Source organism: Berghia stephanieae, chromosome 7 (assembly GCF_034508935.2).
Source record: "Berghia stephanieae isolate SIO BIC M18660-M18661 chromosome 7, UCSD_Bste_1.3, whole genome shotgun sequence".
Taxonomy (NCBI): Eukaryota; Metazoa; Mollusca; class Gastropoda; order Nudibranchia; family Aeolidiidae; genus Berghia; species Berghia stephanieae.
The window spans coordinates 36113529-36126028 of NC_088366.1; the positions used below are offsets into that span (position 1 = coordinate 36113529).

General features: G+C 35.5%; 1 protein-coding gene across 3 annotated transcripts in view; it reads left to right on the forward strand.

Annotated features, from left to right (window-relative positions):
* The window catches only part of LOC144977173 (uncharacterized), a 44977-nt gene that overhangs the window by 25843 nt on the left and 6634 nt on the right, over positions 1-12500 (forward strand). For 2 of the 3 annotated variants that reach the window (XM_078922053.1, XM_078922054.1), the window contains 8 exons: positions 1611-1865; positions 2501-3133; positions 4197-4406; positions 5123-5702; positions 6908-7140; positions 10087-10329; positions 10886-11016; positions 12100-12250. In XM_078922053.1, the coding sequence (XP_078778179.1) occupies positions 1611-1865; positions 2501-3133; positions 4197-4406; positions 5123-5702; positions 6908-7140; positions 10087-10329; positions 10886-11016; positions 12100-12250 (2436 nt within the window). The remainder of the gene's footprint in view (positions 1-1610; positions 1866-2500; positions 3134-4196; positions 4407-5122; positions 5703-6907; positions 7141-10086; positions 10330-10885; positions 11017-12099; positions 12251-12500) is intronic. The other variant, XM_078922055.1, reaches the window with a different exon arrangement.

A 12500-nucleotide genomic window follows, 5' to 3' on the forward strand; every position in this document is an offset into this window, starting at 1 on the left:
TTTTTAGTGTTAAATAAACATTAACACTTGCTTGCTACCTTTTGAATCGAATGATTGACTTTTGCAAAATACTTTCTAACAGATCTAATAGACCCAAGTACTGTGGTGGGTGGACATAGGAGCCAGTAACAATTTCTACTGCACCCAGTGACGCATGATTCCTTATTGGCACCTCTTTTAAAACATATTATTAATGCATCATTCCATTCATATCATGTTGATTTATGATGGTTTTAATTTTGAAAAGTGAAAAATTTTATTGGTTTTGACTTTGTGTTGATCATTTAATTTAATGTTTCCTCATACACATTTTATTTGTCATTATGTATTCATAGCAGAAATTTTTATATCTAACATTCTATATATGTACCTTCAAAGTTCCGCTTCATTTTCTGTGGGCATAAAATGTTGCTAATATATGCCGATTTAATTTATATTTATAAGTTATAATGTCGTTTAAAAAACAATTTGTCCATTTTCAAAACACACAAGAAGACTTTTTGTTTACCCTTGTTGCTATGTTGGCAACTACATTGCATATTAATTGTCACCAGTTAAAAAGTTTTTCAATCCATGTGTGGTTGCCTGGACCACCAATGAATGTTTTAACATCTTTACTAACAAAAAAAATAATTGATTACTAACTGAATATTTGTTTCTTTGTTTTGTTTTTTTTAATCTGCAAACAAATTGTCTGTTTAAATTAAGAGCTTATTTATCTGTTGTAGTTTTCATCTTATATAAATTGCTGTGAATTTATTAGTGTGAGCATTATTTAGCAATTCATCCGTTATTCATTTCAATATTGACTCCTGTTTTGCTTTTGCTGCTTTTCAACTGGATCCGGATAGAAAATGCAACGTTTTTACCATTTCAGATTAAATTTAATAGATTTTTCTTTTTTCATTAAACCATATGAAAAGAATTAAGGTTTAAACACATTGAGGTTTTTCTGAATTATACTGTCTGAGAGATAATTAAGAAATCAATAAGTATAATGCAGCACATTCCCAGTTTTTACCAATGCTCAGTGCATCTCACAATGGCGCGTTAATCCTTCTAGCAGGCCACATGTTACCGAATTTAAATAGTTTTCTACTATTTGTTACCCCTTTAGAGACATTCTTTCAATATCTTTGCTATTTATTGCTTAGTACTCCTTTACTATATATTTGATTGAGGTAATGTATCCAAAATGTCTTACCTAAAGATAAAATGCAATGACCAATAAAATGTGAGGTTTTTTTTTCCTGACAATGCTCACTTTTGCTTATCTTTCACAAAAGCCAATGTTTGTTTAGATGGACTTAAGTGTTAATAAATTCCATGTTTTAAGTCAATTTGTATATTGCAATTGTCAGTCACATAGCATATTACTATCAAAATGCATACATTTTAGGTTTCTCAAGGACTGATTTCTCTTATTTCAATATTTATTGAGAGTTGAGTAAGAATTTGATGACATGCCCCCCTCCTCCTCCCTCTTCTTTGATATCTTACTTAGAATTGAATTGCAATCTATCATTTACTTGAAATTCATGAAGTTAATCACTACAGCATTAGAGAGATCTTTATAACGGACACATTATTTTAAAAAATTATCCATTTAGGTCATACCTCGCCCAGTTTTGAAGATGACGATTTCACTGATGGTCGGGACAGTTTTAGCCAGGTTTCTACTTCGGAGCAATCTGAAATAGATGACATACACAACTTTGAACACTATGTGGAAGAATTCAATCACAATAAGAGAGAAGCTCCTGATGGAAGTCCTCTTCACTGTCCATTCCCTTCAGTTCACCAAAATAACACACAAATTAAACCGGGACCTGGTCATAGAGATCTTACACAACAGTCACCCACTGGTAAAGAGATAAATGTCATTTTGTGTGTGTATGTATATATAAAAAAAATAATAGTTTTTAATTAATGTTTTTTTTTTACTTTTCCTTGGTTTGACTGTTGTGAATTAACATTTCTTCTCAAGTATTCCTACTGGCGGTATTAAGCTAAAAGTCCATGAGTTCCAATCTTGCTAAGATACTAGGACAACTATTCGTTTCAAGACCTTGAAACTTTGAAGTGTGTTGTTCAACAAAGCGTATCATAAGCAGATGTGCTGCCTGAAGAAGAAAAAAAAGAAAGAAAGAACCAAAATATTAAGACTTCAAAGTTAAATGACAAAATATTGTATTGTTGTTTCATTATGAGAAACAAAGTCTCATCACTTTGATGCAGGTCAGTTCAGATTTAATGTTTAAAAAACATTAAGGCTTACTATTTCTGTAGTGCTCGAGAATGTTATCTTTCTGGTAATGTTTTCACGATACATGATTTGTATAAAATGATGAAATGAGTTTTTGAAAATTATAAACATCCATTTGTTCAATGCTGTGGTCTAAATGTGCAGTAATTTATAGATAATCTGGTTGCATGATATCATTCAGGGGAATGTGTCATGTATTTGATGGTGGTGGTGTATTTGTTTTTTTTACCACAGGTGACAAGAACCTGAAAGGAATGGAAAGTCCAACCAAACTAAAAAGTGTTCAAATCCCTCCACCACTTAAATCACTTACCCAAAATACATTTTCAATGACAATGTCATCATCTTCCAATGCTGCTCCCGTTGATCACATTGTCAATGACGAAGACGGAGATTTTGGAGACTTCGCAGATTTCAAGTCAGCCTCTTCATCATCAACATCAACTACAACAACAGCAGTAGCAGCTGCAAGTGCAAGTCATTCACAGTGCTCAGATGACAAGTACGGTGCTCTCAGAGACCTGACACAAGAGATGGATCTGATGCAATCATCTGTGTTTGATGAAACAGAAACTCATCGTCAACCTGGATCTGAAAATGATGCCAGCAACAGCCAAGAAGTAGAGGAGGATGAAGAATGGGCAAATTTCTCTGAAGCGCCACCAACTCCTTGCTTTGGAAGTGGTGAAGTGGAAGAAGCTGGTAATCAGAATGACAACCATTTTCACTCTACCCCTGACACTTTATCATCAAACTCAGGGATTATAGGGCCTCAACAAGAACAAACATCTAATACAAAAGAAGGAATAATCAAACTATTTCAAACTGGATCCACATTAACACCAACACCATTGGATGAAGATACAGGTAAGTCATTTATTCCATGTCCTAATGTTTGTCTTCTCTCCTATGTTATACAGAAAAAAAAATGACTGCTTAAACCTGGTATCTAATTTCCAACAAGTGTTGACAAACTTTAAAAGTATTTCACTCATAATGTATAGTCAAACCATGTGATATATAAATAATAAGAGAAAGTAAATGTGGATAAATAAATTATACCTATGATGTTCGCATGGGTGTACGATCCGATAGTGATGTCGTTTCTTCTTCTCTTTACTAGCCTATCCTGCTTCTTTGGTTTGTGATTGTATTTTTGACAGGGGATATTTTTTTCCTGTAAATCCTCTGCCTGTTTGTTCTTGGTTATTTATAATTTAGCTTATGATATCTTTAGGTTATGCTTTTGATTGACATTTGTACTATTTTTGTTAGATTGCTTGTTTTTTTGTTTCAGCGGTCTCTCATATAACCTCAATTGTGTTGGAAGAGACCTAAAGCAACAAACAAAAAAAAACAAAAAAATAAATAAATTATTGGATGTTGGTTTAGATAAAATATTTAATTTTCAACATTACATGCTTTTTTCCCCTCTGACTGAAAACACCTTTAAACGAGTTTCAGGAAATAATATCACTCATTTCAATAGCTTCTAGTCGTTTAAAAGCGCTTGGGGCATACTTTGTTTTCATTATGAAACTATTAAGATAGAGGGGTATTTAAGTTATTTTCATTATTTGTTCATCTTTAAGAAAGAACACTACAGAGCCAGGCACGTGGTGATATAGAATCACTAATAAAAAGTGAAATATTGACGTTGGGTATTATTTTTTCATCATACTTGTTTGATTTGGACATCTAAATTTTTAGTTCTTTAAGTGTTTAAATTGCTTACACTTGTGTAATTATGGTTACCAAGCTTAAATGAAATCTGTGATTCATTCATGTCTTTTTTAAGATGCAAGTTTTCGAAAGCATTTTTTATCCTCTTACTCTATTATTTCCTATTCAGGAATTGTGGCTCACATTTTTCCCTGAAAAAAATTGAGAAGGACCATAGATTTAAAACCAACTTTTTTTTTCATTGCAGGCATCATGGTGAACTCAGATTCAGGTTACTCAACCAGATCGTGGGGGAACAACAAGAGTGGTGACCCCACTCTGACACCAACGTCTATGTTTGACCTGTCCACCATTTCACCCTCCGGTAGTGACATCAAGGTGATTGATGACAACAAGCAACAACGTGACAATGACAAGTCATTTTTTAATCACAGCCAGATCACTGACTCTGGTATAGGTAAAAGAGTGTTCCATTTTTAAAGCTGTGCTTTGTATCTTATGATGCTTCCTATAAGTTTCTTTTCTTGTTCAAAGTTTTGGTTTCTTCATTACTTTTTTTCTGCTATCAGCTTTATTTTTGACAGCTGTATAATTCATATTCATTGAAAAAAGCATTCGCTCATAAATAAATCATATAAAAATAGAGGGAAAACTCTAAATTTTTGGCACTTATGTATATTTTTTATTCTTAAAAAACAAAATGGGTGGGGTCTTCTGAACTGTGGTAGGTGTCGTGTCTTCCCTGCCCCTTTATCTGGTTTTCCTTTCCATATTGCTCTCTGACTTTGTTCTCTTGTCCTGATGGGGGTCCTTAACTAAGAGGTTTGTTGTCAAATGTTATTTCTTTGTCTTTTAGAGATGATATTTTTTCCCCTTGTTTTTCATGTTTGTTTTTTTTTTTTCATTTCGTTGTTCATCATTACCAACATGGAGAAATGGATACGCTACTTTATTCTAAACTCTTTGAAGTTTTTTTCAAATTTTGTAGCTGAAGAGCCAACAAACAGGGAATTGCGGTAATCAAATTGAGATGAGACTTATGCAGAGATCACTTTTTATTCAATGCAATTGTGAATTTGATATTCAGTTTTGCTTCTTTTTATTTTTTTATTATTTTTTTTTCTTGCTTCAAATAGACCTCATCAAACTTTTATATATATATATATATTTCAGAAGCAAACTGGGTTGGTTATGGAGTTCAGGGAAGCAATGCTACCAGTTTAGGTCAGTCTTCATCAATGCCAACATTTTCAATGGTCAAGTCAAAAAAAGAAGACGAGGAAGATTGGGGTGACTTTTCTAATACAGCTTTAACAACAACATCGTCAGCCAATGCATCAATGGCCACAGTGTTTAGCGGCATAAATCATAGTGATAGCAGTAAAGAATCCTCTGCTTTCCATCAGAGTTTTGATAGTAATTTGGGAATAACCAATCCAATGCCTGTTACAACAATGGATTTTGCAGATTTGAGTCAAAATGAGGGCGATGATTGGGCGAACTTTAGTGCAGCTACATCACTTCAAAGTGATGATGCCGGGATATCAAGCGATGCCATAACGGATTCTAATGGGACAAATTTTGTGACCATCAAAAAACAGAACCTAGGCACCAGTGAAATCATGGGCTTGTTTAAAGTGCGGGATGATCCAGCAACAATGTCAGGGTATCAGCTGCCTCCAAACACCCAGTCTTCTCCATCATCCTCTACTGTTGTTGGTGGGGCTGGGAAGCTTTCCACGGGACATTCCAGGTAAAATCCCAAATGTCCATTTTGACTGAATAAAGTTAAAACAAGTGAACTTTTTTTTTTTTAAAAAAAAGATTATATCCAGTTGTATTGATTTCTCTGTTCAACCAAAGTGCTAATCAGCCATCTGAACAGATGTCTTTTGACCAAGAAATGTTGAGTATTTTTGCTTACCCTGATATTTTTAAAGGGAAAATGAGTGGTACATTCACAAGAATTAAAAGTAGTGAAGGTGGTGAAAGTTTGTGTGCAGTGATGATAGTTGTAAAATGAAATGTTGTTTCTTGTGTTAGGAGTGTAATTTAGCAACAGCTGATGAGGGTTTTGGTATGATTAAAATAAATGATGTTTAAAATTTTATATGCTTTGTGGTCTTTTGGTATGATACTCGCACTTGGACCAGAAGGTTCTGAGCGACACATGGTTATTCAGTCTATTTTAATAGATTTAATAAGAATTATGACATAGAGCTGGGTTCTGATTTAACACAGCCAGAAATAAATGCATGATATATTTAAGCCAATTTTAGTCGTTTTTTATTTCATCTAATTAAATAAATCATTTCTTAAAATCCTTGTCATGCTCGGGAGACCATCGCTTTTTCACAAATTCAAGCCATCTTACAGTCAAAATAGCAATATAAAACAGCAACATTTGCAATACAAATCTGTACAATTAAAAAGGATTTGTGCGGTCAAATATTGTCTGGAACCAAAAAAACGAAGTATATAAGTCCCTTTTTTTATTATTTATCAAAATAGATCTTGAAAACGTTTGCCACCAAATCACCCAGTTGTTCCAATTCAGACACAGGGTTGTTGCACTTCAAACATGACTTTTTTGATTAACTCAGTTTTGTCATTGTAGTTTATTTGTTTTCAATTTTATTTCTAAAAGTTTTTTTCTGTAGTGTTAAATGGACAATAGTTATTTCATGCTACCTTTTGGTTGGGACACCAGTCTATCGCTGCTGGTTGGACAAGGAGATGGAGGGGGAGGGGGGTCTAAAAGTCTTGACTAAAAACTCTCGGGATTGCAACCGGTTTGTTTGCTTTTGTAGCAAGTGCTCTACCAACTAAGCTATCTGTAGCCCCCAGGACTATAAAAAGCAGAAAATATAATCTCCATTATGATAATAACATTCAAACTTTCAAACTCATACTGTATGATTTACTACTAAAATTGTTCACACTATCTCTGTTCTCCAGGAAATCCAGCAGACGCAGCAATGGACGTCAAGTGTCTTCTGACTTTGATGACGATATGATGCCACCCCCAATGGATTATGACGAAGATGGAGATGATGACCATGCCTTTTCTCGTGGCTACGACCTGGATGACTTGATGCATCAGCAACCTCCTACCACCAGCTACAGCCTGTTTGGCTCTACAACCAGCAGTCCCATGTACAGCAGGGCTCTTGGCAAGAGTGCTGTCAAATGTAAGCAGCTTTCATGATTTAATTTTGACATGTAAACTCCTTTGATAGACTAACCATCTAGTAATTATTGGGTTTACTGGATTGGTCAGATCTGGTGGAAAGTACTTTGTGATAAACTTATCCCCCCATCCAAAGTTAATCCACACTGTCCTAAATAGAGACTTAAACCACCGCCTAAATCACCAAGAACTAAAATCAAAGAAAGATCTTTTGGCATTGGCATTCGCAGCAAAAGACAATGGACTGTGGAATAAATTGACTAAGGAGGTAGCCTAGGCATCCCAATTTGATGATTAAAAAGCAAAAGGCCTTGCCAAATAAGCAGAGTGGCCAACCTTCCCGATTATTTCGGGAAATTCCCTAAATGGATCCACCGTTCCCGATGTCACGAAACTGCGTTTTTTTCCCGAAAAAAAACCATCGTAAAAAAAGACGAATTGCGAATGAAAATCTGTACGAATTTTTTTTAGTACTCTTTGCCTAGTAATCGTGTGTGCGTCGATCGTCTTCTGGGTATCGATTATGCCCTATACTCTATTATTATAATAATCAAATTTTAAATCTAGCTACTCGACTTTTTCCTTCGATACTGACATACTTGGTGTTCAAATTTGAGTTGCTCGTTTTTATCTCCCGAAAGTGGTGTGTTGATTCTTCTTTGTTCTTGTTGACATTACATTGCCGCCTTTGCACATTTGCCTTCATATTTAACTTCGTTGACGATCCTTGCTTAGTGTTTTGGAATAATTTTCCATTAAATACAGACACCCTTTTCCATGCCAAATTTGTGGATATCCATAAGAGGGCAGAGCATTCCTTCTCGGATGTACTCTACTTTTACAAGAAAATGCCTGCCTCTCTCAAATGCTCTTTGGATGTACTGAACTGCACTCTGAGTTTACAAACTTCCAATCAGCTCCACTTAATGCTTCAGTGCTGAATGAGCCAAGATGTGATAGACAATGGCACCAGCTCCATCACTACATATGTCCACTAGATGGAAGTAGGCCTTACCAGAACCTGGGACAGCTAGCCCTGAGTGTTCTTTCAATTCCTCACAGTAATGCAGCATCAGAGAGGATATTTAGTTTGGTTAGGAAGAATAGAACTGAAAGCAGATCTCAGTTGAGCAATGCCACTCTAAACAGTCTTTTAGTTAATAAAGTTAGGGTCTCCTCATCAAGCATGCCACCTGTCCAATTGACTGACAAGTTCTTGCAAAAATGCAAGAGATCCACCATGGATAGCTTGCATTCAGAAGGCAAATAATAGCAGTAAACAAAGCCTGTTATCATGTACATAGAAGTATTGTAGTGATGCTGTGGTCTCAATGTGTGTGTAGTTTTTTAGTTTTAAATTGTCAAGTCATATTTATTAATAGAATAGAGGCTGTGACTTCTGCACCAAATTCAATAGAGGGCATAATGCACCTCCTAAGCTTGGATAGAGGATACATATGTCAAAAGTTACCCCTTTCACTTCCAAGGTTTACAGGTATGTCAACTTAATGTCTGTTTTCATTTTCATTCTTTGTAAAGTATTAAATTAGTATTAGGCTGTGTATTACTTCACTCTTAACATTATTGTGCGGTAACCAAAAATTTTCCCTAGTTCAGTTTCTGAAAAGTTGGCCACCCTGAATAAGTCAGTAAGTAAAATATGTGAAAGGATTTTCAGATCTCTGCCAGTTCTGTGCTCTTTGGGTTTTGCAAAATCAAAAGAATTAGCTTTGTTGTTAAAGAGTCAGAGCTAGAGAAGACCATAAACCCAGCCATTTTGTATCAGTTAATGGTCTTTTTGGGGTTTTTTAACCCAGGCCAACTTATCCAATACAATCCAATCACCATTTTGATTTGTAACAATTAGATTAGTTTGGATTTAATTCAATGTGTAACATTTGCGAGGGCATGTAACAACTCAATTCTTTTCCTCAAAAAAACATAAATTCTTATATTGACCTGACACTGATGTTATAATTTTTACCATTACTTAACTGAGTTTGTTGTTTTTTAAAGTTAAAGGTCAGAGCTAGAGATGTCCAGCCTTTTTGTATCAGTTCTTTTTTTTTAAATTTTAATTATTTTTATAAGCAGATGCCAACTCATCCAATGATAAAAACAATTAAATAAATTTGGATTTAAGTTCACGACTATTTCCCTGCCAATCATTTGTCTCTTATTCACAGCCATTTCCCTGCCAATCATTTGTCTCTTATTCACAGCCATTTCCCTGCCAATCATTTGTCTCTTATTCACAGCCATTTCCCTGCCAATCATTTGTCTCTTATTCACAGCCATTTCCTTGCCAATCATTTGTCTCTTATTCACAGCCATTTCCTTGCCAATCATTTGTCTCTTATTCACAGCCATTTCCCTGCCAATCATTTGTCTCTTATTCACAGCCATTTCCCTACAAATTATATGTCTTATTCACAGCCATTTTACTGCCAATCATGTCTCATATTCATGGCCATATCCCCACCAATCATATGTCTTTTCTTCATGGCCATATCCCCACCAGTCATATGTCTCCTATTCATGACCATATCCCCACCAATCATATGTGTTTCATTCATGGCCACATCTCCACCACATATCTTTATATTCATGGCCATATCCCCACCAACATATGTCTTTTATTCATGGCCATATCCCCACCAAGCATATGTCTGTTATTCACGGCCATTTACCTACCAATCATATGTCTTTTCTTCATGATCATTTCACTACCAATTATTTGTCTCCTATTCATGGTCATTTCCCTACAATCATATGTCTCCTATTCATGGCCATATTTCCATCAATCATATGTCTGCTATTCATGGCCACATTTCCACCAAGCATATTGATTTGTCTTTTTTTTTCTCTCATCACCTATCATTTTTTTTAAAAATTCATTTCCCAATAGATTTATATATCATTTATTTTTTAATTTTCTCCTACAAAGTAAAAGATAGTAAAGAGGACAGTGGGTCTGTCAACAGTTTGGAATTGCCGTCGACCAGCCAAACGTTTGATGGTACTAGTGGTGTTGGTGGTGGCGGTAGTGACAATCATTCCATGTCCAGTATGGATATGGCTGCTGGCAACAGTGGGGGAATGGCCAGTGCTGAATCTAAATCTCTTGACAGTTTAGATTTCAAAACAACCGAGTCTCCAACAGAGTTCACAGATGAAGCAGGGAAGGAAGGTAATATTTTTATTAACATTTTGAATTGAATATGCTTTTAAAAAGTAATTTGTGGTTCTTGGCTGAGCTCTTATGCCAGCAAATCCTCCTTATGTCAGTGGTGACATCAAGTTTGGATAAACTTTCAGTAAAGAATGTTAAAAAAATAAAATACAGCCTCCACAGGGAAATTTTATCGAGTATTGTCACCATAGTATTCCCAGAAGGAATAAGGTTGCCTAAGTTAAATATAAAGGAAAGTGGAGTGAAAACCTGGTTACCTGTGTTATATTACATGACAAGGCAATGATATTAACAAGGCCTTATGGCCCAGCCTAGAGTGCTAAGACATGAAGACACAGAAGAACCCACCACTTTTAAATGCATTTTAATGTAGTGAACAAAAAAGGGTGGTCTCAGCATGGCACAAGGAGATGCAAGGCTTTATATCTATTACAGTCCTGCTACCTGCCTTTCCTAGTGTACTTTCTCTCAATAAGCCATCTCTCTAAACCATATTTTGAATTGGTATTTTTACTTCTTCATTTTGCTCATTCAATTTTAACACTTTTTTCAGGAGTCCAACAACAACAGCAACATCAACAACACTTACCACCACCTTCCAACCCTCACCCTATTCAGCCGCAGGAATTGCTTGCGTCCATGCCCAAACTGGCTGATAAGTATAATATTGATGACGTGGCTCAGGTAAGGATTGTAAGGATATATAAAATCCACAGTTTTGCAACCAAATTCCCAAATTTTGCAAGCAAAAAAACCCCAAAAAATTTGCAAAATATAATTGCGATTGATTTTCATAAAAAACGAAAATATGTTCATAAAGAGAAAGGTGTAGTGGGACTGAGAAATGATTAGAGAGATTAACTGAAGAAATGATCATTACAAAAAGCTTACAAGATTTTAAAAAATTCTCCCCCAACAAAGCTGTTGCAGGCATGCCTATCCTCAATCTCAAATTTCAGGGACATTCCATGGATAAAACTTCAAATATCAGGAACAATGGTGTCCATATCACATGATCCTGCATTCACTTCCCAGTGGTGTCTACCTCTCATAGCCCGGGTTCACTCCCCGCTCATTATTACACACACACACACCACATAAGCACATAATAACTCGTGAAAGAATGATATTATAGTTATTGGAAATGGGTTTTTAGAGACAGTTGATGCTTAGGTAAATATAATATGAGCATAAACTATTGATTTCATTAGAAAATATTTTAATTTCCCAGGTCGTAAATTTTGTTTCAAGGTCGTAAATATGACTCTGAAATTTTGCTGGACACCCTGGAAATGAATAGTAAAAAGTGATTGTTGTCCTCTTGAGAGCACTTTGCCGGTATTGAGGGAATGGGGTGCCAGGGAAAAAAAAAAGTAGGGGGGGGGGGGGGGGGCTGGAGACTGTAAAAAGTTCTAATCACAGAGAAATGGACTGAGGTCGTTGGTATGTGTGTCATTGTCATTCTTGTGGAGAATCTCTACCTTTGAAATGTTTACACTAGGTACTCATTTTACATCTGAGTATGATGAGAGAATGTGAGTAAAGAGTCTTTTCCAAGGACTCAACTATGCATCGCTCAGAGCTGCACTTATATATGTCCAAGGATGGGGCTGAGGAGGAGGAGATATGATGGGCAGAAAAATATTCCTTTTAACATAGGCCTTGTCATATTTCTGTCACTCTTTTTTTTTTTCTTTTTTTTTCTGATATATATTTTTTTGACAATAAGAAAATCGCAACTTTTTTTTTTTGTATGTGACTTTTCAGGGAAATGACCGCTATAGTTATGAGTGGCAGCGTTGTCTAGAACAATGCAGTCAAGTGTTTAAAGAAGCCAACACAATTTTCAACAACATCAGTAGCTCTGCCGTCTGTAATGAGGTGCTCAAATCAATGCAGGGATGGGAATATGTCTCTTGTAAGTTGGAGAAGGATTTTGAGCGTAAATTTGTAATCTTATTTGTTTAACAGGTTTTTGGAAATGTCCAACATTGTCATTGATAGCTGTAGTTTTGGCAGTTGTGGTGTGGTTGTGGTGCATGGTATAGTGGTTGTAGAAGTAGTAGGGTGGTAGTAGTAGTAGTAGTAGTAGTGGTGGTAGTAGTTGTTGTAGTAGTTGTTGTAGTAGTAGTAGTAGTAGTAGTAGTAGTAGTAGTAGTAGTAGTAGT